The following is a 27095-nucleotide window of genomic DNA, read 5'->3' as shown; positions in this document are numbered from 1 at the left end:
TGTAGCATAAGCTTTCAAGAACCACAGCTCTCTTCGTCAGATGCACGAAGAGACGAACCAATAAAGTTGGTTTGTCTTAAAGGTGCTACTGGACTCTTTACTATTTTGCAACCATTGTTAAGCTGCCTTTAGATTCTAGGCCCCAGTGTTGGGATGAACAAGTAGTTTCCACACTTCCTCCAGGGAACTTTCCTCATGTTACTCACCTACCAGGGAGCCCCTACTCTGAACCTCTGAACCTTCTTTTATTTATGTTATTTATATAATCTGCCTTTCTCCCTGAGACTCAAGGCAGGTAACACAGTGTAAAGTGCCCTGAGTTACTTAAAGGGGTCATTTATGTGGTATTTACAAGGTTTTAGCATCCGAGAGGGGCAAGGAATCACGGGTGCGAGGACCTTGTCAGTATCTATTGCTGTGACCGGACCAAAATGTTTCATACGTGGACCAGATGATACATTAAGCATTTCTTCCACCCAGCCTATATTACAGTTGGTATTCAGATCAGAACATATTCGTGCTATTGGCAAAAAACTTTCCAAAGGTATCACAGCTAATTTTCTATTCTTGAGCCAGTAAAGGTTCAGATTTAGGAGTCAAAAGGTGTCACGATACCTTAAACAATAGTTTAACTGTGTTGCAGTGCTGTGGGTTCTGGGGATGGGCTAGATTCAGTTCATACAGAACTCTAGGAGCTGCTGACCTCTTGGACTTCCCTGTTACGCTGTGTGAACCAAGACTGGATGCACACCCAATATGGTTTTAGAACCATAGAATCATAGGGTCGGAAGGGACCTCTAGGGTCATCTAGTCCAACCTCCTGCACAATGCAGGAACTTCACAACTCCCCCCCCACCTGCCCCCGTGACCCCTGCTCCACGCCCAGAACTGCAGGGGGCAGGGTGTGACCAGGAGTTGCTGAAACGCCTCTCTGCCCTGGAGCAGTTCCTCCCTTTTTCAAGTAGGAAAGGCCCACAACTTATTTTATCTTTAGCTTGCAGAGGAGTTAGCCGTGTTAGTCTGTAGTAGCAAAATCAAAAAGAGTCCAGTAGCACCTTTAAGACTAACCAACTTTATTGCAGCATAAGCTTTCGAGAACCACAGTTCCTGGTCTTGCCCTCCATGCATCTGACAAAGAGAACTGTGATTCTCGAAAGCTTATGCTGCAATAAAGTTGGTTAGTCTTAAAGGTGCTACTGGACTCTTTTTGATTTAGCTTGTGGCTCTTTTTCCTCACTTCTACAAATAGCTTAACACCCTGCTGAGTGCCCAGGGCAATGGCTCAAGGATGAATATTTCATCCGACCACGCTGGAAGAAAGGAAGGCTGCACAAATCTGGCACACCAGATACTTTTACTGAACTGGGTCACAATTTGCAATGAAGGGAAAAGAAATCTATAACTGTGCACACCAAGAAAGGCAAAGGATTCTGACCACTAGAGAGAGAAGCGTAAGGGGGGAAAATCAGATCGATCCAGTCTTGAAATGAAAGGAGTTTGACTTGAATCATTTTATTCTTCTGTGCTGTGCACAATCCTCCATTCTCTTTGAAGGAGGTCTGTCCCTTAGGAGAGGTAACCTGCACCCCCCCCTTTCCCAAACCTGCCAAAACCAGTGTGACAAAAACGTCCCCTCCACCACAACCCAAGGTCTGAATGTGCTCTGACTCCTAACATTCAGGCTGAAATGGAGCCCGGCCCTCCTCCTAACAGCCAGCTGGTTGTCTTCATGGTGAGTGGCAGGGAGGCGTGCATGTCACGGTGGAACCGGGACCTGGAGACTTCGTCCGACGGTGTCAGCACAAACTGAGCCACACTCGGCATTTTTAGGAGGTTTGTCAGTTCAGTGGCCCGCGTGAGGATGGCTTCGGCATCTTCGGTGCTGTACCCAGAGGAGATGGTGGGGCTCTGAACAAAAAGCCTCATCTTGGACAAGAAGAGGGACACCCTGGGGAGGGAAGCCAAATGGTTAAACTGAGTGACCATGGTTTGGGAACCAAGATTTTTAAAAAAGGGGGATGACGCTTGAGTGTGTCCAAGCCACTCCCAGCCATCTTAATGCCCAGGAAGTCAGAGAGTTGGGAAGAAGGCAAAAGCACTGCCCCGAGGACCTGCCCCCCACCCACCCCCACTCTGGACCAGTCAACAGAGCCCAGGCCGGAGGATACTTCCGCCAGAAAGCAGAGGCACAACCCTGGAAGTACAGAGAGACGTTTCTGCACCTGCATATTTGCACAAGTCTCTTACTCTCCGGAACTTGTTCTTGTTTCACTAGCTGTAGGCGAAGGACATGAACTACACAAAAGCCCCACGACTTTACCCTCACAATCACCTGAAGTCATATTCAGCTATCACCACCACCCCACTTGCCTTCCTATGTTTTTCAATGGAAACTGCAGATGGTTTTGGGTTGACCTGTTTAGTAAGGAAGACAAAAGCGCTCGGGATGCGCCAGGCCACACCACGTTCTGCGAGGGCTGCATGGAATCATGAGCATCTGCATAGCCCCAACTAAAACTCTCTCTGAGCCCCCCTCCTGCATGCTCTGCGTACGTGGGTGATGAACATTCATTCCCCTCCCTGCCTCCTGTTCCTCGTTTCAAACCTTGGGATCAAGTCCTGGCTGCGCGATGCCAGCTTGGTCAGGGCAGTCATGAGGACGGTGAGGACGCGGGGTGAGGACCTGGGGATGCTGGCAGAGGGCCGCAGCTGCGTGATCTCAAACAGCATGGCCTCAAGAACCTCAAAGAACTTGTTGATCTGCTCCACCGTGCACCTTCGGTCATGCTGCACAGAGGCGTACTCACCAATGGCCCACACCTGTCGGAAAGCACAGTCGAACAGGAAGGAGCAGAGATTCTCAACCTCTCCAGGGTAGTCCCATGAAAGCACTGACTGAACCTATCTGCTGTGGGACCATAAGCTTGCCATGAAAATAAATTTCAGCAGATTAACTTGGGGAGAGAAATCTAATCACTCATGATCTCCAAAAAGGCAGCCATGTTGAAGTTTGGGTCATGTGCAGTCCCTGCAAAGGCAGGCAGTGAAGACGACAATCGTCTTCAGGGTGCTCCCAGCCACAGCCTGTGCAGATTGGTTCGGAAACCCCCAAGGAACGTCCTCAGCGTCCTATGTGGAAAACTGGGGAAGGGGGTGCATGCGTCCAGCACACAGATTACTCCTTACCACGTGGGTGAAAATCCCTTCCTTGCTCTGAATGTTGGTGACTGTTCCTGAAAACTCCAGGAGTGGCTTGCATAGTTCCACTACCAACGCCGGGTGCTGTCTGCACAGAATAGGCAGCTGCGAGCCCATCACTCTGCCAGGGAAAGAAGACAGCCAGGAAGACTAGGAGTCTGCACGACCTGGGAACACGCACATTGCAGTGCAGAATATGGCTTCCCAAAGAGAGCTGGGTGCCTCCCACAGCATATCGGGCAGTCTTTCTGTGCGGGGTTGTCGGCAGAAAAGGCCCTGAGTTCTCCTGTGTTGGCAGAGGCCCTGGCACAGTGCACAGAGGACAACAGCGGTCCAAGAAATGAAGAAGGCGAGGTCAAGTTTTTTTGCATATCAGCAGAGGTGTAATTCTAGTTCTGAATTTGCTACAGTACTGAAAGGGTAGGAAACTGAATCCAGGGCAGGGCTACACAGGTACAAGGGCAAGGTGTGCAGACAAGGGGGGATTGGGTGCCAGGAGGTTTAGGACCAGCACAGTGGTGGGTCCTCGGTTAGTTACCATTCAACAGCAGCTGCGCTGCCACAGTATCTATGTCACTTTCTACTGGACATGGAGAGGAGAAAGAGTTAGCAAATGTTTCAGGGTGATGGACAGAAAACCAGAGGGAATAAAAATGCTCTGCATGTTACAGGGCCAAGAGCCCTGAAGAGAGCGAGCCCTCCCCTCAGAAAGTGCCTGCGCGCCAACGCTTTCAGTCCCTTCCCAGTTTAGACTCACTGGTGCATCTCGGCCTTGAAAGCAGGGATCTCGTACAGCTGGCTGCTCCTCTCCAGCAGCGCCAGCACCAGCTTATTGGTGAGGTCCCCATCTGCAAACTGGAGTGGGGGGGGGGGGAGAGAGAGAGAGAGAGAGAGAGAGAGAGAGAGACCATTGTAGTCCGGCCTGGTCCACTGATGCCACGAGCCAATCAGAAAAGCCAGGGGCGCTTCCACGCTGCACGCTCTGTTCTCATCCTGCTAAAAATACTAACAGATCCATTACCACAGTCCTTACAGTCTGGTGCAAACATAACGCTTTAACAACAACAACAACGCTTATATATCGCTCTTCTGGACAGATTAGTGTCTCACTCAGAGCAGTGAACAAGTTAGTGTTATTATTTTCCCCACAATACAGCTGGGGCTGAGAGGAGAGGCTTACCCAAGGCTACTTGCTGAGCTCATGGCAGTCGTGGGATTCAAACCAGTAGAGTGCCGATTTGCAGCCGAACTGCTTAACCGCTGTGCTACAGCAGCTCTCAATCACACTTACACTACATCTGGTTTATCAATTTAACTGTAAGTTCCTGCAAAGGAGGGAGTCGTACCTGAGCCACCACCTCAAAGAAGAGCTGCAGTAAGACAGGGATGCTCTCGGCGCACTGCACCACGCGGGGGGAAGTGGCCAGGGATCCCAGGAGCTGGCGGAGTGAAGTCAACCTGCAGGCAGGAAAGCAGCAAAAAAACCCATCAAATTTAGGGGCATTCAGGTTGCTCCCTAGACTCCTTTCCTCCAGGCAGACGGGGGAAAACTCTCTCTCTCCATATGAGACGCTAAGCATAGCATTTAGCTTCAGCCTGATTGTAAAACAACCCTGACCTGCCTTGTAAGTTGCTGAAAAAAGGTTATGTGAAGTGTTTTGAAGGCCTTGGGAAAACGCTGTATAAATGCTGTTACGTGACTTCTATGACCTATGCAGCCTCCATTTGAGAGTGAGAGGAATTTACTGGAACATTCAGTCTTCCTGCAGCTCCTCTTGCTACCTTTCTGCCACGAGTCAGCCAGCTGTTTTGTCCCCCTAGGGGCCACCCCTAGGGGCCACCACTGTCCAACAGCAAGGCTAATTTCGAGTGGACGTAACAGCACTGAGATGTGTAGATATGAGTGGAAATATATTTTAGTCTCTTGTGCTGTAGAATATGTAAAGAATGATCAGGTTGTTGCAAGGATCACTAGGAAACAATTTCTTAGATTTGGAGCGTATGGGTATGTGTGTTCCAAATATTGCAGAATTGGGAGGAGGTAGAAGGAAATAAACTAGTTGATTGCCAGTGTCTTTCTGCACACTGTGCTTTGTAGGCAAATGCATATCTAAGAACGGATGAAGGTGATGGATAAGTGTGCCTGTATAATGCAAATTTCTGAACACTTGCCCAAGAGCCAGAAATGGCTGCTGGCCCCTTTAAGGTCACAGAGTGACAAACCCAGACGTGTTGGGTGCGTGCTGGGTCAAAGAGGGTGCCTAAGGTAGGTTCTTGTATTTAATGCAGTCGTACTCAATACACAGCTCTCGGAAAGCCACATCTACAATTGCCGTAAAATGAAAGAGTTACTTGGCTACTGCATTCTGCGAGGGAAAGGACACCCACAAGGCATCCATCTTGTTATGCAGGGCTTAAGCCCACACCAGGAGCGCTGTTTCATCATCGTACCCTGCACCAAGGGATCCCCCCAAACAAAGACCTAATCCACCCATTTCAGCCATTTTTTTTAACCTGTCAGGGTCTCCTGGAGCAGACTCGACCCGGAGAAGATACTGGAACAGGCCCCGGTATTGTGGGTAGCGGAAGGCTTCTAAGCAGGTGGCCGGCTTCGCTGCTGGGTCCAAGGTGGCTCGCTCAGACATGGGAGTCTGGGCAGACCTAGGAACAGGTCAGGAACACAACTGGGTTGTTTTCCCTGTCCATAAAAACCCTGAGAAGAGACGAGCTGTGTATCCCGCCCCCCTCCTGCAAGTGTGTAAATGCATACTAGATTCCCCCCCTTCTGGCCGCCATGAGAATGCAACTGGGAAATCACAGGAAGGAGGGAGGGCACTGCTACCTCAACTGGACGTCCAAGGCAGCCGTTAAACATGGCAGGTCCAGCAGCAAGTGAAAAATTTCCACAGCGGTATCTGCCCCAAGCAGGGCTGGTAAAAGTTCCATAAATTCAGCAATCAGGGCTGGGCTGTTCCATGCTAGAAACTGGAGGGGTAGGGGACAAGACACATCTGCAATGACTAGAATGGCACTCCCTTTGTATCCCAAGCAGATTTCCCCCACCGGGGCCAAAAAGGTGAGCCAATTGAAATGGCAGGCACCGAACTATTTTTCAAGCCCCAGCATTGGTGGCCTCTGCCTAGAGATGTGTGCTTTGGGTTTCTGATTCATGTTTTTAACCCGAATGGGGCCTGATTTGGAAAGATTTGGGCTTCCCGAACTGGCCCCAGCATTCCAAACCAACTTGTATCGCTTCGGGAAGGTTGAGGCAAAGTGGCAGCAGCCAGCCTGCAGCACTCTTCTAGCTATTTGCATTTGTAAACAGCAAGAAGCTTTCATACTTCCCACCCAACCGCTTTTTTCAGCCGATTGGAGGGGGAGGATGGATTCCCCCTCCTCCCCTTCCTATTGGGTGGAAAAAGTGGTGGGGTGGGAAGTTTGAAACTTCAACTCTTTTCTTGCTGCTTGCAAGCAGCAAGAAGTGTTGCTTTCAAATGCCCATTGCTTTTTTTCAGCTGATGGGAGGGGGAGGAGGTCCCTCCTTCCCTTCCCATCAGCTGTAAAAAGAGGCTGAGCTGTGGGTGTTTGATAGCAAATGCCTGCCGCTTTTTTTCAGCTGGTGGAAGGGGGAGGAAGTGGGAGGAGGTCCCTCCTTCCCCTCCCATTGGCTGAAAAAAGAGGCTGAGCTGTGGGTGTTTGAAAGTGCCCACAATGTTTTTCAGGTGATGGGAGGGAGAGGAGGTTCCTCCTCCCCCTCCCATCAGCTGAAACAAGCGGCGGGACAGGATTTTTAAAAGCAACACTTTTCTTGCAGTTTGCAAACAGCAAGAAAAGTGCTGCTTTGAACTTCAGTGTGGAGCATACCGAAGCGTTTAAATACCTGAATTGTTTTCCCACTTCAGCTAAACTTGAAGGGGGAAACCTGATTCTTTTTCAGGTGCCCACCCCTAGCTCTTTTTCTAAGAAAATCAGCTGCAAGACTGGAATCAGGCTTTTTAAATGAGAAAAGGTGGGTGCTAGGGAGAGAAAGTCCTGAAATAACTTCCAGAGGCCAGGAGACAGCAGAACGAGGTATCCGCCTCCAGTTACAGGCACGGTATTAGTAACAGAATGTTGATGGTTTCTTGTGACATGGATAAAAATCAGAACCAAGTCTGCATCCAAGTGATGAGCTGGGGTGGGCATTTTAGGAGTAAAGTCATGTGATCACTGAATATTGCATGAATTGATGGTTTATGTTTGTTTGTAGGTCTGCAGGTGTTAGTGAAAAATAGTTTCCACACCTTAATTAGATGTGCTCAGTTGATTAAGCATGCTGTGTATTACAGAATAATAGTTGCAGGCCTGTTAAATCTATACGCAATGTTCAATTTAGTATCTCTCCACTTCTGTGCCAGAGCAAAACTACTAGGAGACCTAGGCTCGTGGTTTTCAAAACTATGCCCTGGTTTTCCTCTTCAGAGGAGCAAACAAGACCCCCTGAAAACAAAATGGCTGTCTCATGAATACACCCTTTTTTCACTGCAAGATGCAAGTGTGTGTGTGGGGGGGAGAGATTGGATTCACTGTAGAGATCAGGAAGAGAAAGACAGAGGCCCTGGCACAATGTACCTTGAATAGGTTTGGGGTGCTCTGGCGGAAGATGCAGAGATTCTCTGTGAAAAAAGATACGTTGTGCAGGCAGAACTGGACGAACTCGTAGGCAAGCATGGGACTGTGGAACAGCTGGGCAGGAACCTTGCTGAACAGATGCTTGTAAACCGCTTCTGAATCGACAGCTGCTGTCTCACCTGGGTGGTGGGGATACAGCAGGAATGCAACTTCAGCTCAAAGAGGCCACTTCCCCACAGCCTGAGCCGAGGCAAAAGGATACTATCCTGACTTGTATCATCCTTAGGGAGGGGGAAAGTCAGCCATGGCTACTTACTGTGGTTCACGAAGAACTGGGCGATAGGCAGCAGCACTCGAGCATAGGAAAGGTCCCCACTGATCCGGCCGTGCAAAATCTTCAGGCAGGAGAGTGAGCGGTACACGTAGGAGGAGTCCTGCTTGCAAATAATATCCATGATGGTGACGGCTTCTATCAAACACTGTGAGGAAAAGCGGGAGAGACGGCTCTTGGGTAAGAAGCTCCAGAGGAGGAGATGGATCCCAAGCCCCCCCTTCTCTCGCAACTTACAGCTTTTTGCAGCTCCCCATCTCCTTTCTTCAGTGCCCCTGGCAGACAGAACAAATCAAACTAAGACTCCTTGCAGAGTAACTGACAAGCCCTGAACGGACAGACCTAAAGTCCACTGCAGCTACCATCAGTATGAACTGGCTGTAAGCATATCTGGTGGGGGTGGGGTGGGATGGGGTGGGGGGAGAAGATCAAAATGCATGTGAGTTATGGAAGCCCTCCACTCACTGATACAAACCAGGCCTCAGGTTCTCTTCCTAAGCCAATTCCAATAAGTTTCGCCATGCATTTTGCATCCCTGGGTTCGTGATGTCACAGGATGCGCACACTGTGACCGTTAGGGGTTCTGAAACTTCAGCAGAAATTGTGTGCATATTTTCATCTCTGCAGCCATGTGAGCTAGAAACTCGACAAAGAAATTCTTGGGTGTCTGACAACGCCAGTTGTTTTTGACCCCCCACAGGTTGCAATGTGATGAAAGATGTAGGAAACACAAGGGGGGGTGACAGCAGCCCCCTCGTTTCCTTCCTTCCCCCTCAGGAAACGGCCAGGCCTGTACATGGAGTAGAGGGCGACTCACGGCGGTTGCTCTGCTCTAGTAGCCGCTGGCAGTACTCAAAGGCCTTCTCCCTCAAACGCTCTTTCGGGGGCAGCAAGCGGCTGGAGGTGGAGGTGACGGAGACCATCGACATGACAGAGCCATCCACTTCGGACTTATCATCTGCAGGGGAGGAGACAAGGCACAGCAAGTCACGTAAGGGAGGGATTAGTCAAATGTTGCCCAAACTTATGAAGCTGATTCACATTCCCCCCCGTCCCCCAGAATTACGAAAGGCCCACTCCACTCTTTCTCCCCAAGAGGATTATTTTTCAAATGCGCAACCAGCCCTCAAAAGTCGCCCCCTCTACATTTCTATGCAAGTAACCATTTTGACTGTAGCACCCCTGAGAGCATTTTTATTCCACCCTTCCCCACCACAGCTCAGAGCAGCACACACAGTTTTCCTTTCCTCATTTTATCTTCACAATGAACCTGCAAGACAGGTTAGACTACGAGTCGACCAGCCCAAGGTCAGAGTAGGGATTTGAACCTGGGTCTCCCAGAACCTAATTTGACGCTGCAATGACTGTGCTATGCTAACACTGCTGCAGGTCTGCACAGGGAGGGACTGGATGGTGATCCCATCCCACCAGCTGCCCAAATATGATGGAATTGTCCACACACTCAACTCGGTGACTGGAAGAAGGGCAAAGAGGCTAGCAGGGAACCATTTAGAGAGGCAACAGGACTCCCCCCCCCCCTGGTCTCAGAAGCATCACTATCATTATTTCAAGTGGCGTCATAGCAGAACTGGAGGACAGAGTGCAAACAAGTCATGCTTCTTGAATCCTGCAATCAGTACACCTTTCTGAAATGAGTAACAGTGCCTCTAATTCAACCTCCAGTGGCAGAGGAAGGGCTGGCTTCTCCCTGCTTACCTCTCAGCATATTTAAGATGACTTGTCCTGGGAGGAAAGGGCCAACAAGTGCCATATTCCTCCTTCAAAGACAGAAAATAGAGGTGTATAATGGTAGATATACAATACAAAGGGAAACCCCATCGCAATAAGACTGATGTCAAATAACAATATAACATACTTTATAAGTGTTTACTGAAACTACTAGGTGCAAAATTCACAGTATACAAATGGTTATAACAGAAGCAAACATGTCATTCTCTCCATTTTCAACATAACACAGTACAGATTGGTCTTAACGCATTGCTTCCTGGATGAGAACGAAAGAATGAACAGACTTTATGGAATGAGTGAAGCTGACTACATCTCTTGAGGATGAAACAAAGTTCAAGCGGGCGCTTCGTTGAGCTGCACGGCTTTCATAACTTGACTGGTTCTATTGACTGGCCCTTGAAGGTGCCTTTCTGAACTGTTCCAACAGCCTGTTGAGACCATCTGATAAGAAACAAGTAACAGGAAAACATTACAATGATCTATGGACTGTAATGAGTTTACCTACATGTAATCATTGGATTGAGGCTGTGGAACTGGAATACATTTAACCCGGAAACAAGAGCAGTGAAAGAAATTGGTACTGTTGTTGTTGTTATATTGGAAATGGACAGAATGACATGTTTACTTCGGTTATAACCATTAGTATACTGTGAATGTTTCACCTAGCACTTTCAGTAACGTCAGTCTTTCAAAGACAGAACAGCCCCTGCCGAAATTGTACCGTCCCAGGCCTTTGTTCCAACCACAAATGATCATGAGATCACAATCAGAGTCTTCAAAGCCTTACCTGAGTTTGGCCCACTCGTCCCACCACTGCCGTAGCACAACAGCCACTTCCGCAGCATGGAGAAAGCATGCATGTTCAGCCACTGGTCCTCTGTGTAATACTGGCCGACCGACAGCACGGTGAAGAAGTCAGTGGCAACCGTCCCATCCACCTCAGTGATGGGACCAGGCTGTGAGGGGGAAAGGAGAAGGCAGGATAAGGGGCACGACTGTGACAGGCACAAGGAGAGCCGTGATGTAGAAAGCCTTCTCACTGCAGACGTCTGCAGCAGCCAATTTGCTTCTGGCGCTTCGTAAGAAATCTTGCATTCATGTCCAGGGCTTTTTTTCTGGGAAAAGAGGTGGTGGAACTCAGTAGGTTGCCCTCGGTGAAAATGGTCACATGGCTGGTGGCCCCGCCCCCTGATCTCCAGACAGAGGGGAGTTGAGATGGCCCTCCGCGCCGCCAAGGGCAATCTCAACTCCCCTCTGTCTGGAGATCAGGGGGCGGGGCCACCAGCCATGTGACCATTTTCAAGAGGTTCCGGAACTCTGTTCCACCACGTTCCAGCTGAAAAAAAGCCCTGTTCACGTCTAATCCAAAAGATCTGCAGTTGGCATTATTTAGTTATTGAGAATTACATCCCGATGGAGCCACCCAAAAGGCTCCGAGAGGATAATGCAAGCAAATGATACATCCGAACAGAATAAAATGTGATCCGATTCACTGAAGTGTCTCCAGCACAATGGTGAAACCCCAAAAGCCGACCAAGATCTTGCCACACCTCCAGAAGGCACTTAGGCTTCGCTGTGGCAAATGTCTAGCGGGGAAGGAGATCCGTAACGGCTACCAAGAATGTTTAAACTAAGCAAAAGCAGAAACGGAAGACAACGGATGGAAAATCAATGTCGAAACAGACCACATCATTCATGCTTTTCAGAATGTGGAGTTGTTTTGGCATGGGGAGACTGCCAGCTTCCCTGGAGAAAAGGGAAACAGATGACTTGACACCAGAAGACAGAAGATCTGCTTTTTATGTACCTTAGGCTAACCTTCTGTCTCTGCCATATTCTCATTTGTCAACCCAAACCTAAATGCCCATCCCCACACAACCAGTAAGCGACTTCTTTATTATATATCCTCTATTACAAACCAATCTTATTTTGAGCCCCAGTGACTCTAGTACCAAAATATGGAGGAACAAATATTTGGGTTTCCCTCACCTGTCGTGCTCTGGGATTGAAGAAGCTTCCTGAGGACTGGGGAGTTCCTTGCTGAACGCTGGCGTATCTCAGCCAATCCACCATCCTTTTGCTGAGCAGATTGATCTGGTCTACAGAGCCAAAGCAATATAACGCGTAAAAAAAGACATACTAGGTGACTTTCAAGCTTCGGAAGCCACATCCGAACCCACAAGCGACACCTGTGGAGCTGCTGGCACATGACATCACAGTCACATGACAGGAAAAGGAAGAATGATAATCTCATTGTGTCAAGGATCGAGGGCAGTAGACCAAGAGAGGCTGAACGCATTCCAGGGAAGACCAGCCAAGCACCAGGACACATACCATAGCACAGAACAACCCAGGGCTTAGGACCACGGAAGAGTCCACATCACTGAGGAGCAACCTCACCTCAGGGTCCTGCCACTCTTCTCAACATGCCCGCAACAAGAGGTGGGAGACAAAATGCCCTTGCTTTTTCTTTATTAAAATGTTTATATCTGCCTTTCTTTGTGACTCAAGGCAGCTTACAACTTACACACAGTATAGCAGCAGATCTGTCTAAAAAGCCAGAAGAAAACCAGTGGTTATGCAGAGACTTGCAAACCAGCTGGTGGGTCTCTGGACCTCCCAACCTGACCATTCTGACCCACAGGTTGAAGGTCATCATGCCAAGAGATGACTAAGCAGCATTCAGGCAATTCCTGAAGACAGCCTTAGATTTCCAAGCCTGACCTAGCTCTTAACTTCACTCCTTGTTAAGGAGAATCCTGACGCTGCCGAGTTCTGGGCTGCACATCGCTTCTGTGCCTAATGCCATCTAACTGCTTCCTAATCATGGGGTGCTCTTTCAAACCCACGACCTCTAAAAGCTTGCCTCTGTAAGGAGACCAAGGGTAAATACGCCAGCAGAGTCTAGCTCACAGTGAAGCAAAGCTAATGGCTTGGCAACCTTCAGATTTTTCAGGCCCAGTAGAGATTTGGCATGGGATGTTGCTGCTTCCTCAGGGTATGCTGTCATTCTCTTTGGGGAGTGTAATATATTTGCTCTTACCTTCGTTAAGACTCGTTGGCACCAGGCTGATGACCTTTGACAGGAGGGGCAGCAAGTGCCGGGCGCTCTGACCTTCAGGAAGTCGGCCTTCAAGGGCTTTGACCAGACGCTGCCCCACAGCCTCTGTCTCCGTCTTCACATTGCCCTTTGGAATAAAGCAAACATTTGCACACGGAGGAGCGAGGAGGTCTGAATCCAGAGGAAGCCAGTCAGGAAGGCGTCTGTGCAGAGCTTGTGCATTAGGTCATTTGGAAACAAATTACTTCTAGAAGACAAATTCTCCTCTGGCGCAAGCCCCATCAAACTGGACCTCTCTATACATGAAACACTGGGCGTACAACCATTTACTTTCATGCTAATGATATCTGAAAGGAATTCCTGTAACTGGCATGAGTGAATGCAAGCAGACATAGGTCCAGGATGAGTGTACCTGTATGATATGAGTCACAGATCCAGAGGAGTTAGCCATTTTGGCCTGTAGTTGCAAAATACTAAAAAGTCCAGTAGCACCTTTAAGACTAACCTACTTTACTGTGGCATAAGCTTTCGAGAACCACAGCTCTCGTCAGATGCATCGTCAGCTTTTGAGAACCACAGATCTCTTCGTCGCTGTGCTTCTTGAAAGTGACGATGCATCTGACGAAGAGAGCTGTGCTTCTCGAAAGTGACGATGCATCTGATGAAGAGAGCTGTGGTTCTCGAAAGCTGACGATGCATCTGATAAAGAGAGCTGTGGTTCTCGAAAGCTTATGCTACAATAAAGTAGGTTAGTCTTAAAGGTGTTACTGGACTCTACTATTTTGTATGATATTAGCATTTCTAAACAAAGCATTTGTGTCATCCACACATTATACTTCTATGTGCACACTTAAAAACCCCCCTAATGTGTAAAGTTTTGTAAGCAAGGGCTGTTGAGGGGTTTTTCTTGGCAGTATCCATAACACTGTTTTATTGCATTGTCTTCTAATTATATCATTTGCCTTGAGTTTCAAAAAGACAGATGGGCTATAAATAAAGTAAGTAAGTAGTTTCCAGTGTCACTGCAGAACTCTGAAAGTAGCAGATCCTGCCATGCAGGGGGGCATTTTTTTAAAAAGGGTTCGTGTGAAAACGAGAAAATGTTATGCAGTTGTGCTCTAACAGTGTCCAAAATCCATGATGAGAAATGGGCTGTGATGAAACTGAAGTAACAAAAGGAAAGAATTGGACTACGGGGTTCCTGAGAACACATTTATTTACCTGGGGCAGCATGACTGAGAACATCAGGCTCAAGAGCTCAGTGTCCTGAACCTTATCCCAAGACAGAGTCAGATCGTTGCATGGCAACATTTCTCTCAAAATGGCAGCACAAAGAACCTGGACTTGCTTGGAGGACTTGGGTAGCTGCAACACTGTCTGCAGAAGCTCCACAAATTTGCCATCCAATCTGCAGAAATCAGGGCAAGGGACAAAAGCAAATTTGAGTTATTTTGACTTATGTTTATTACATTCTATGGAGAGAGGTTCCCTCTCCTTTAATCTCTTGGCAACTCCTGGAAACGGCATTTTTTGATCTTACACCCAAACCGAAGCTGCAGTACTTGTGTGCGTATGCTTTAAAGTATGCCCAAGCAACATATTTAATAGCTATGAGAGTTCCACTCATGTGTACATCAAATCCACCACTTGACAGGACCCCCAGGGATTGCAGAAAAATGAGTTTTTAAATTTCCAAAAAAACAACTTTGGGTAACCCAAAACTACACCCAACAACTAGTGATATTATGAGGAGCAGGGGAATCGGGGATATGGAGAAGATGCTACAGAGAATGGAGAGGAGGAGGGATGCCAGAAGGGGTGGGGGGAAAGATAGCCACCAACAGAATGGGAGGGAAAAGAAGAAAGTGGAGCCAGCGGAGTGGGAAGAAGGAAAAGCAGAGTTGAAGAGCACTACAGAGGAGTGTGGGAAGCCAGAAAATGGAAAGTGGATGGAAGATGGGAAAGAGGCAGGCAGGAGTGTGAGCCAGAGGAGAGAGGGCAGAGGAGCCGAAAGATCTGCGAAGGGAGTGGATGTGTAAGGATCTGCCAGGTAACCCTCAAAGAGACTTCACTGCAGGAGTTAAAGAACTTTATTGACAAGGTGCCAGTTTCAGGATCTTACTCCAACTTTGACAGGAATGGCATTTCTCTACAGGCATAAAGCCTATATAGGATTCTAAGTGCCGGTGAATTCCCACATCCCCCCACCCCCCCTTTGAGATAACGGTCAACTGCATTCAAGAGGAAGCACCTAGGTGGGGAAAAGCAGAGCTGATGTAGGAAAAGTCTCAAGGTCACGGGTGTCTGTGCAAGCCTCTTTCCAGGCTCAGGCTCAGGCGTGTAGGAGAACAGATACAGGTAACAGCAGAGACAGCCCCTCCGTTCCATACTTCCACTTCACAGCCAAGATATAACTTCAGCCTTTAGTAATACCCAGAGCATCAGAGCACAAACATTCCACAGGGTCTTGTTGGGTATGACAGGTGAACAAACACCTGACAGGATGTGGGAGGGATGGGATTTCCCTACCTTTTTGTTATCTTCTATTGTTCAAATTCAAGTTAACATAAGAGAATGATGTGCTTTAAGACACAATGGCGCTCATTGGCATTGTAAAAAGTACATTAAAAATAATTAATTCAATTATCTACGATTGGAAAGTTTGCAAGCCCAATGGTTGTTGTGGATTTTCCAGGCTGTATAGCCGTGGTCTTGGCATTGTGTACACCTCTGAAGATGCCAGCCACAGCTGCTGGCGAAACGTCAGGAACTACAATGCCAAGACCACGGCTATACAACCCGGAAAATCCACAACAACCATCGCTCTCTGGCCGTGAAAGCCTTCGACAATATATTTGCAAGCCCAAGTTGCAATAAGGCTGAAACACTGTTTGGTATGCTTCTTTAACTAAGTTTGGAGGGAAAAAAACAGACCTCTGTCTGAACACCCCCCTCCCCAAACATCAGTATTTATTTTCACTCACTTCCGACCATATTTGGTGGCTGAGACAATAAGGAATAATCTTTGCAAGCAATCGATGGTTTCATTCCCGAAATCCTGGTTTTGGAAGAGCCCTGTGATTCGAGAAGTGAATTTTCTTAGTTCTTCATCCTGGATTTTCCTAGTAAGAAAGAATGTTGAATTTTTGTTTTATTGATTAAAATTTCTCCCTCTACAAAAGCTAAGCAAGTTGAAGTTAATGAAATTCCAATTGTTTTGCTCTTGGAAAACGTGCTGCATTACCCCTACTGTCACAAGTTATTAGATTTCAGAGAGCAGACTAGCCATAACCTGCCTGAAAATCACTGTCCAAACATCTATTGTGTTCTGGATTAGGATAAAGCAGTTCCATAGACTCTTGATCATCTTTAGTTTTATGATGAAAACCAGTAGCGTAATCAAACCCATTGATGGGTAATCAAACCCATCAGATTTGGATTTTGAAAGTCGAATGAATAAAATTTCCTTACACATTTACACTAAAAGCAACCTTAAAAAATTGAGAGGCAGGGTACACTAATGCAAACCCCAAACCATTTGCAGTCCTTGGAATTCAAAAATTCAGTTCCAGAGACAAGAACCACAGATATGGTTTGTATGTTCCTGAACACATGGAGGAATCCTTGCAGACCACTGCTCTTGACTATTAAGACACTGCAACTGCACTCCATGACAATAACTGGAGGAAATGCTTGGTATGAAAAACAGCCAAAACCCAAAGGTGTGGGATACTTTTGCATGCACAATTTACTGTTTTGGTTGACTCTAATCAAAAGGATTGCGTGGTTATTATTGTTGTGCCTTATTGAGTTTCAGTCTTTGAATTTTTTAAAAAATGTGTGCTGTCAATAGTAGCCAGGATGGTGTAGCACTGTCAGAATAAAGAATTGTTTTTGTTATGGGGGGAAAAGCATCTACAAAAAAAATTGTAGGTGGGTGCGCTGTATGTCAATCCACAAATGGCTGCAGTGGTTTTAATTGGAGAACCTCCTTTTCCCTCTTTCTGCTTCTTGTTGTCATCAGTCCCACTATCACTACATTTTGAGCATCTTAAGTACCATGTATCTTTCAACACAAGAGACTGATGCGTGGTCCCCCTTGAGAGCTCTCACCTTGCCCCACCATTTTTCTATTTCAAACTAACCTGATGTACAGAGTTCTGGCACACTGAGTCGTGCATCCGTTAGAATAGTCTTAACCAGGGGTGTGACAAGACTTTTGCCCAAGGTTTGCTTTGATGCATCTCCCCCTCCCCTCCCAGCACTCTGGTTGTTGCCCTTGCACCGCATGAGCTTGATCTAGCCAACCAAGCCTTCTGCTCATAGAGTTGTGTTTTATGCAGGATACCTTTTTGCCTGCTCTTCTATAGTGTTTGGTGTAACGGTAAGAGTAGCAGGAGTTTCATCTGGAGAACTGAGTTTCATTCCCCACTCCTCTGCCTGAAGCCAGCTTGGTGACCTTGGGTCAGTCACAGCTCTCTCAGAGCTCTCAGCTCCACTCACTTCACAGGGTGATTATTGTTGTGGGGAAAATAACAACACGCTTTGTAAACCGCTCTGAGTGGGTGTTAAGTTGTCCTGAAGGTCATTATATAAATCGAGTGTTGTTGTTATTAGCTCAATATGGGTAGCCGTGTTAGTCTGTCCGTAGCAGCAGAAAAGAGCAAGAGCCCAGTAGCAGCTGTAAGACTAAAAAAAATTGGGGTAGAGGAGGAACTTTCGTGAGACACAGCTCACTTCTTCGGATACCAAGAGTATCTGTTGTTGTTATTCTTAGTATTGTTGTTATTGTGCAGACTCAAAAGAACTGCTGCATTACTTTTGTTCCAAGAAACGTAAACAACCTAATGGAAAGCACAGACAGACATAAGCCCAAGAGGGGCGACTGCGAGACCAGGAGGGGTCTTGCGATCAGCAGAGCCTCAAGCACGTGGGAACCAGCCGCTCCCTTCGCTGGGCAAGAGCCACCTTTCCCCTTCTTCGCCTACCTGGCCTGGCGAAGGAAGCTCTCCGTCCCCGCCGTGTACATCCTCCCTCCGCCACACACCGCGGCCACAACCGGCGCCTCCCGCGGGCGGCCGCCGCGCATGCGCGCGTCCTGCCCGGAAAGCGGCCCGTGCGGAAAGCGGCCCCCGAGCCACGAAGGTTCCGGTTTCGGTTGAGGCGCCCCCGCGCACTCTGCTCGCGCTCAGAGGCGCTCCGTGTGTCTGCGAGTCCGAAGGGTGGCGGCGGGCCTCTCCCTCCCGTCGTAGTCTCCTCCGGCCCAGTGGCCCGCTGCCGCCTAAGCGCGCTCCTCTTTGCTCCTCATTAGGGCCGAGCTGGCCGCTTGCCTGCGCCCTTCCCCGCCCTCGCCGCCCGGCCCAAAGGTGGCGCGCTCCGCTCCTGCTCTGACGGGCCTTTTGGGTCGGGGGGGGGGGCGGGAGGCGGCCTCGGCCTCTGCTGCCCCCTACAGAAACCGAGCGAGGGGACGAAACACGGGGACGACGAGAGGCGGGAGTGCCTCAGCCTGCTCTGGGCCCCCTGGGCCCTGCCGGCCTTCTCCGCCACCTCCACCGAGGCTCCTCGCTCGGGTTATCAGCTCCAGGCTGGAAAATTCCTGGAGATTTGGGGAGCGGAGCCTGGAGAGGGGCGGGGCTTCAGCAGAGTATGATGCCAGACAGTCCGTATTCCAATGTCGCTGTTTTCTTCAGGGGAACTGATCTCTCTGGACGGAGATCAGGTGTCATTCCGGGAGATCTCCAGCCACCACCTGGAGGCTGGCAACCTCATCAATGACACGCTTAATGCTAAGTGTTACTTAGCACTTTCTGGAGCCTCTTTGCTAGCAGCCGGAGCTCTAGACCGATCACCTACTGGGGAAGAAGCCGCCCTCTCCCAGTTCTGGTGCTCAGGGATGGGGCGGGTGTTGGCCCTTCATTCATCCGATACCCAAGGCACAATGTTTCTTCCCAGTGGTCAGTATAAGTAAAGGCTAAGAGTCTCTCTACACACATCTTACAGAGAATGCTCAAGTGAAAGATCTTACACTTGTTCTCCCGTTGTGCATACGCATGTGCTACTAGGGAGACAGAGGACACTTGAATATAAGACCACACAGAAAGTCACTTGAGCATCCCCAAGTAAGATGTCTTGTGTAGAGAGACTCTTAGGCTTTTGATGTGTTTGGACTCTACTAGCAGAATCTACTGAACATGGCCAGATTGGGGTGAAGTGAAAGAGACTGGGAAGCTGGAGTCCATATTAACCCCCTCCCCTCTTTGTTACCTGGACCCAAAGGCTTTGCAATGTGGTGAGGTGAAGTGGAGCCCCCGTTTGCCTAAGTGCAGTGGGAAAAGGAGAACTGTAATTATTACTGATGGTGGTGGTGATTGTGCAAAGGAACAGCTGCCAAAAAGGGGATCGAGGGTGTCTACTAACAGAGCCCCCTTACATTTTTAGCAAAGGAAGCACATCTCTTAGCCTTTAGTGAGTTGAAAAGGGCAAAGGCCAGCAACAGGCTTCACTGTATTGTTTTGGGAAAGTAACAGGACTGGCAGAACTGGATCCTGGGCGCTCTTGTAACCAGGCTAATTGTGGCCCCATGTAGCATTCCCATGTGGCAATCTACCTCAATCACATGGCATTCCCATGTGGCAATCAACCTGAAGTTCTGCCTATCTCCTGGGCTCTGAACAGTTCTATGGATTCTGTCCTCAAGCAAGCCCTGGAAATTGTCCAGCCAAACACAGCCCTGGTTGGGAGTGGGAAGTGAGTGGCCTTTAAAAAGGGGAGAAGTGTTTCCTTTTTTTAAAATTTTTTTTATTTTTAATATCTAACATAAAAACTACAAAAGACCACAAAACTATAAGGGGGAGAGGAAAAAAAAGGGAAGGGGGGACTGGGAAAAGGAAGAGCAACATACAAACAACAAACACTACACTACATGTCTTGTATTCCCTTCATGCTGCAATTTTTCTTAAAAGTTAACTTTCTAATATGCTATCAGATTGGTAGATCATATACAATACAGACTACATTCAGGATCAGGTTTTCCTCCCCCCCCCCTCAGTTCTCTCTGCGCAGCTGAAACAGCTGCGCTCGCTCTCTCCTCCCCCCCACTTTCCCCTTCAGACTTTGAACTTTCTTCCTGCTGGAACTCCTGATGGTTGAGCAAAACGTCTGTCAGCTGCGCTTCCGATGTAATCTTGTAGGTTTGATCCTTATATCTAAACCAGACGCCTTCTGGAAACAACCATTTATATTTTACATCACATTTCCTCAAGAAAGCCGCAAGTCCTTTATACTTAAATCTTCTTTTACGAGCCAAAAATGGAACATCCTTCAATATTTTAACCTTGTTGCCCAAATAATCCAAGTCCACATTATACGAATTATATAAGATGGTGTCCCGAGTCTTCTTAGACGCTTCATTGCATACTTTGAAGATGTCCGCCGGACTTCCAAAATATCGCTTTTTAACTCTTCTTTCAGTTGCCTTTGCGAATGGCGCCAAAAGTCCAGAAGGGGAGAAGTGTTTCCTTTGGACAGGGAATTGCAGCTCTGGGCAAGAGTACAAGCTGAGCAAGCCTTTTTAGTTTGGGCTATTATTAGTTAGGGCTATTATTTAATTTGGGCTATTAGGATTTGGGGGTCAGGGTAAGGTAGCGACCCTGTTTCAAGAAATTAAACAAGCACCTTGTAAGGGGCCTGCCCCAAATCTAACTTTTCTGGCACTGTGGCTTAGGCTAGGTTTTCCAGAAGTTTAAAAGAGCAACCCCATACTGGAGGGTAAAGTGCAGTTACAAAGGACCCTTACATTGTGAGGAGCCCTGTTGGGAGGAAAAACATTAATTTGTCCCCTCAGCATGCGTGTTGTTGACTTAGGCTAAGGTTCAACAATCAACTCCGGGCCGGGGGCGGGGGGAGCATAATGGGGAATGGAGTTGTGAGCTAGTTGTACATCTTCATTACCATTTTATCCACACACATACCGGTTTTTATAACTTACTTGCTGTAGATAAATCTTTGGTGGTTTTGTCCAGTCAAAAGAACTGGGGGAAAGGGATTTCTGATCACCTCACTATCACATACCAGTTTATTATGGTTACAAATAAAAGCCCTCTAAGGAACACAAAGATTACACGGCGACACCCAGTAATAAATGTTTGTCTCTCTCCTATTTGTTGTTGTTGTGATGGCTGGGGCTTAAGCAGAAGGCAAGTAAGAGGCTAAAGTATGCAGGGGGTTGGCTGTGCGGAATTCCTCAAGGCACAGAACTGTGCAAGAAACAACAGGATGAGGAAGAGGGAGGGGGTGTAATCCAAGATGGGTGTTTGCACGTTTCTTTTTGGTGGTTTAGCTGGGAGACGTTTTAGCTGGAACGCTTACACGATGAAGGAAGCTGATGCTCCCAAATGTTGACCTAAATGTCAGTAGTGTTCAAGGTATAACTGGGCTTGTTCTATGTCACAGTGACCTCACGGTGGCAAAGCAAGAGGACGTATATAAATCAGTGCCCCTTTTAAAGCGCCTTTCCTCTTTTTTGTACACAGACAGTTCAGTGGGGAACTTCCCACCTGCTCCAACTCAATCCATCCATTGCCACCAGCAGTACTGGAAGGGCTTTGACTCCAGATGTTCAATGAACGTAGAAAAACCAGTAAGTATCATGCCTGCAACTGTGGGAGAAACCAGGAGAGGTGGCTGGGGGAGCCGTATTTTCTTTCCTAGCCAGACATGGGCCACTGTAAGACTGAGGCGGGGAGAGTGTGTGTGTGTAGAATAGCACGGGGGGTGGCAGAAATGGAATGCTTCAGCCAGATTTGGAGGGTAGTTAGCTGTGAATGCTAAGTCAAGTGCAGATGTGTGAGGTATCTGCGGAGGTATCTGTCCCCTCAGATGTGCAGAGCAGACTGTTCATCTTCCCTGAAGCACTAAGGCTTGCTGGTCAGTTTCTGTCATGTTGAGCACAAGGGGTAGCAACATGGGGAGCATTCTTAACTGCCCCCCTTCCATAATTCTATAGTCTTCATTGTTAGCTGCCTCCTGTTCAGGCACTGACATACCGACAGCAATTGCTGGGTCTGGCCTGAGATGAGAAAGAGGTGCAGAATGAATGGGCATAAATCTGATATCAAAAATCACAACATTCAAACACCTATGGAAGAACACTTGAATCTGCTGGTCTTAGAGTAGCCATTCTCAAGCAGAAAAACTTCAAAATAAAATTACAACACGAGATTGCTGAAACTGAGTTTATTTGGAACAATCAGGACATAGAATTTTTCTTGCATTACAGATGCTAATTTTACACACTTCACACCCATGTTCTGTTTAGCTCAGAGGTCACCAGTATGTAGCCTGTAGGTGAAAGGGTGCCTGCAGAAACCTTTTTGTACACCCACTGAGGCTTTCAGGAAGTGATGTGGCCAGATGGGGCTTGTGCTGAGTAAAGCTCTTTCAGCTTGAAGTCTGCAGCCGTAGCAAGAGGATCCTCTTTGCCTGAAGTTTTTTTTTTTTAAATATTTTTATTAGTATTAAGCAAATTAACATTAACAATAGTATTATAGCCATAACAACAAGAGAAAATGTTCCACATTACATCTGAAGATAGATTTAACAAATAGATAAATGGAATATTAAAAGAAAATATTCCTTTTTTTTTTTTTTTTTTTGCAGTTTAGTTTCAGTTTATTCAAATTTAACAGCCCATAGGCCATACACTATAAGTGAAATACTACATGCAACATGTCACAAAGTTGGGTGAATTCTCCTCTTCCTCCTCAGGTTTTCTCTTTCCTTGCAGCCAGCCAGCCAGATAAAAGCATGCTCTTTCCATCTTGCTGAGTAGCATGCCAGTCATTGGCACTGAATTTTTTTCACTCTGGATGGAGGATCCCTTTACCCATGTTTGCTATAAAGTAATTAAAAAAAAACAATTTTGAATTACAGATCTAAATGAAGCAGTTCTTCTAAAACAGAAGTCACTTAAAATATTCAGCCATTTCCTAACAGTGAAGAACTTCACCTGATATCATTTACTCTTTTTGTTAAAGTCCCATACAATGAAATGATAGTCACTTTTATTAACACAAACCAAATATCACAAAATTGTGAGTAAGCTTTTGAGTCCTCTAGAAATCTTCACTAGGCTGTATGTTCAGTGCAAAATACAACGAAAAAAAGAGGTGGATATTCTAGCACCTCCTTTTGTTAGGTTTTTTTCTTTTTTTTATTTTTTTCCTTTTCTTTTTTTTTCTTTCTTTTCTTTTTTTTTTATTCCCATACCCTTATCCCTCCCGCCCTCCCTTTAGCTACTCATCCTTTCTAGCCAGGGGCACAAGCTTAGGAGCTTCCACCGAACGTCCCGTTGTTGACCCTCCATGACCCATTTTAAATATAAATGCCATTTTTCCTTAATCTTTCCTATTCTTAATTCCCATGACTCATTCTGATTAATTATGGCTATAATGTCTGATTGAATGTATTCAAATAAATAATCCTGCCAGTTTAGTTCCGTCCACTTAGTTTTGTCTTTCCAACCAAATGCTATTACTGCTTTACCGGCTAGCACCATTGCTTTAAATAAGTCCTGTCCTTCTTTTCTGATATCTTTATGACCTAAAGTACTACCTAACATCAATTCTGGGTCTATCTTTGGTCTTATTGCGAAGAACTTATAAAGTTGCTCTGTTACCTTCTCCCAAAAAGCTTTAACTTCTGCACACTCCCACCACATATGGGAGTACCATCCTTTCCCGTTTCTGCAGTGCCAACAGTTTGAACTTAGTCTTGAGAACATATTAGCTAATATAGCCGGGGTTCTATACCACTTCGTGTAGAATTTCAATTCCAGCTCTCTGAATTTATGCACTTTTATCTCCTGTATACCTTTTATAATTCTGTCAACCCTTCTATCCGCTAGACTAATTTCTACGCTCCACTTCCCCTGAAGGAGGGTTCTTGTCCGATCTTTATCAGACATCATCCTTCTATATATCTTGCCTGCTAATCCTCTTTTTGTGTTTATCATCACCTTTAATAACTCCTCCATTGGTTCCCCTGCCGTCAGAGTCCTATTTTCGATTATCTTTTTAAGTCTATTATGTAAACCTATTAGCTTCAACCAATATTGCCTTCCTATTTCATCATGTAATGTTTGTAATGGTTTAAGTGACTGCCCACATAGTATATCTTGCAATCTAGTGTACCCTTTCTGTTTAAGTAATCTCCACCACTTCTCATCTTCCTCCTCCTCATCCAATGCCTCTAATAATACTTGTTTAGATACTCCCTTTAACCATTTTGGTTGCCATTTCCTCCAAATCATTAATGCTGTTTTTCTCGGTCCCGGTTCTAACATACTGTATTTAAACTTTCCTCCTGTAAATACTCCAAATCTTCCAACCCCTTTATTTGCCTCATTCTCGATTCTAACCCATTTTTGTTCACTTCTCTCCCCTATTTCCATTAATGTTTTTATTTGAAATGCTTCATAATAATTTCCCAGTTCTGGGACACCCCATCCCATGTCAGATCTATGAGCATATATAAAATATCTAGAAACCCTACTTTTTTTACTGCCAAAGACCCATTCTTTTATTCTCGCATTCCAACTGTTAATTTTTTGTCTATTGATTTCTAAAGGTATCGTTTGAAATAAATATAATAACTTTGGGGTCCAGAACATTTTCACTATATTAATCCTAGCTGTTATGCTTAATGTCTTCTTGCCCCACCTCCTCATTTCTTTCAATATTGTGTTCCACGTCCGATTATAATTCCTCTCTACCATCTTATTAACATTTTTAACTATATCTATCCCTAAATATCTGAATTTCTTGACCCCTAAACCTATTCCTGTCCATTTATGTATCGCTTTCCTTTCTTCCATCCTCACATTAATATACATTATCTCTGATTTTGCCATATTAACTTTTAATCCTGAGTTTAACTCAAAGTCTTCTAATATAATTTTTGTCTCTTTGACTCCTTCTTTCGGATTAGATATAACTATGATCAGGTCATCTGCAAATAAGTTTAATTTAATTTCTTCCTTGCCTATTTGACATCCCTCTATCCTCCCAGAGTTCCTAATGCGTTGAGCTAGTTGTTCTATAGCCATTATGAAGAGGAACGGGGAAAGCGGACATCCTTGCCTAACTCCTCTCTGAATTGAGAATTGTGAGGTATGTTCCCCATTGAGTCTAACTACCGCTGTGCCTTCTCTATATATTTCCTGGAATACTTGTATAATTGATTGACTAATTCCATATTTGGCCATAACTGTCCATAAAAATTGATATGACAGTGTATCAAAAGCTTTATAAACATCTAATTTTAATAAAGCCAGTTTCCTAAATTTACTATGACACAAGACATTGATTAAATTTCTTATTGGGTGTGCAATGTTTCTACCCTCCATAAAACCGTATTAATCCTCTTTTATCACTTTCCGAATAATATTCTTAAGTCTATTTGCCAATATTTTGGCAAAGAGTTTATAATCCTGATTCAGCAGGCTAATCGGTCTATATGAACCCACTTCTTGGGGGTCTCTCTTAGGTTTCAAAATCACCGTTATTTCTGCTTTCCTCCAGGTATCCGGGGCCTTTCCTCCTTTTAGTATATTATTAAATACTTCTTGTAATTCAGGGATCAATACCTCTTTCATTTCCCTATAAAATTCAGCTGAAAAACCATCTAACCCTGGAGATCTACCTGTCTTTAAGCTACCTATCGCCTGCTCAATCTCTTGACACTTTACATCCTCCTCAAGCCTCCTTCGTTCAGTTTCCGTTAACACTGTCCCTATCTCTTCCTCAAATCCCTTCACCTCTTTTTCCTCATATAAACTTTTATAAAATTTCTCAAATGCTCCTTTTATCTCCTCTGGATTCTGTGTCACCTTTTTATTTATCTTAATACTCCTCACCCTTTGTCTCTCCTTTTCCCTTCTCAGGTAATTTGCTAATCTCTTGGCTGAATTAAGTGTATTTCTCTGGTATTCGTTTTTTACCATAACCTGCTTTTTCCATAATGCCATGGAGTCAAGAACATCCAGTTTTTTCCGCAGTTCCCTAATTAATTTATGTCTATTGGGGCAAAATTTCTTTATTTGGTCCTCTTGCAACTTACTTAATTCCTGTAGTTTCCCTTCCCTATCGGCATGCCATTTTTTCCTTATCTCCTTTTCTTTCATAATACATTGCCCTCTAATTACGGCCTTAGCCGCATCCCATAGTGTATTTGTCTCCACTGTTCCTCTGTTCTCTTTGAAGTATAGCTTTATTTGATCCGTAATATATCGCTTGTCCTCCTCCCTAGCCATAATCATGTTGTTGTATCTCCATGGTCTTCTAACTTGTTTATGCATTAGTATTATTTCTACACTTACCGGGGCGTGGTCTGAAATCCATGTTGGATGGGTGGTTACTCTTTTTACCTCCCAGGTACTCATTCTATTTATAAGTACATAGTCTAAACATAAGGTGGTTTTATGTCTACTTGAAAAATATGTGGGTTTGGGCACTAGGTTAAGAACTTTGTGTACTTCAGTCAGATCCCATTGTTTCCAATTAATTATGTTATCTTTATTAAAATCCTTATTTAAATCTCCTGCCAAAATTACCTCTCCTTCAGAGAAGCTACGCGCTTTTTTTAATACCTTTAATAAAAAGGTTTTCTGTCCCATATTTGGAGCATATATGTTTATCAATGTTGTTAATCTATTTTCAACCAGGCATTTAACCATTATGAACCTCCCTTCAGCATCTCTTATCACTTCTATTACTCTTATATCATTCCTCTTGTGAGCCAGAATTGCCACACCTCTTGATTTTGATGATCCACGTGCCTCTGCCAAGATCCCCCAATTAGGGTCTCTGAATAAAGGTCTTTTATCTTTCTTTGATTTATGTGTTTCCTGGAGCCATGCTATATCTATATTCTGTTGTTTAAGAAATCTAAGAAGTTTATACCTTTTTAAATCCGAACCCAGACCATTGACGTTCAGTGTCAGCACCTGTAGCGTTTTATCCATTTTCAAACTCAGATTTACCTTCCCTTTGTTCCCCTGGCCCGATATTTAGTTTGATATTCCCCTTTGTATACCCAACTTCCCTTCCCTTCCCCCTCCCTCCCCCTCCCCTTCCCTTGTGTAGAGCC

The 27095-nt window shown here is 45.9% G+C and overlaps 1 protein-coding gene across 1 annotated transcript; it reads right to left on the bottom strand.

Annotated features, from left to right (window-relative positions):
- Positions 1-1337: 1337 nt before the first annotated feature.
- On the bottom strand, positions 1338-18019 carry AP5Z1 (adaptor related protein complex 5 subunit zeta 1). The gene is made up of 17 exons (XM_054995334.1): positions 17939-18019; positions 15935-16072; positions 14172-14358; positions 12933-13077; positions 11879-11988; positions 10677-10845; positions 8958-9098; positions 8378-8415; positions 8126-8288; positions 7810-7988; positions 6041-6183; positions 5713-5859; positions 4545-4656; positions 3956-4053; positions 3187-3319; positions 2606-2820; positions 1338-1948 (listed from the first exon to the last, which is right to left on the bottom strand). The coding sequence occupies exons 1-17, from the start codon at positions 17977-17979 to the stop codon at positions 1678-1680; spliced, it is 2430 nt and encodes an 809-aa protein (XP_054851309.1). The 5' UTR covers positions 17980-18019; the 3' UTR covers positions 1338-1677.
- Positions 18020-27095: the final 9076 nt, after the last annotated feature.

The sequence above is a fragment of the Eublepharis macularius genome, chromosome 12 (assembly GCF_028583425.1).
Source record: "Eublepharis macularius isolate TG4126 chromosome 12, MPM_Emac_v1.0, whole genome shotgun sequence".
Classification (NCBI taxonomy): domain Eukaryota; kingdom Metazoa; phylum Chordata; class Lepidosauria; order Squamata; family Eublepharidae; genus Eublepharis; species Eublepharis macularius.
This window is presented reverse-complemented; position numbering and strand designations above follow the sequence as displayed.

What these genes read in the sequence shown, in the direction of transcription:
- AP5Z1 (XM_054995334.1), bottom strand. Translation starts at nt 17,979, where the DNA reads ATGTACACGGCGGGGACGGAGAGCTTCCTTCGCCAGGCCAG. An exon ending in GCCACCAAATATGGTCGGAA is followed by an intron (nt 14,359 to 15,934) that starts GTGAGTGAAAAT and finishes TGATTTCTGCAG; the next exon opens with ATTGGATGGCAAATTTGTGG. An exon ending in GCACCCCAAACCTATTCAAG is followed by an intron (nt 6,184 to 7,809) that starts GTACATTGTGCC and finishes CTACCCCTCCAG; the next exon opens with TTTCTAGCATGGAACAGCCC.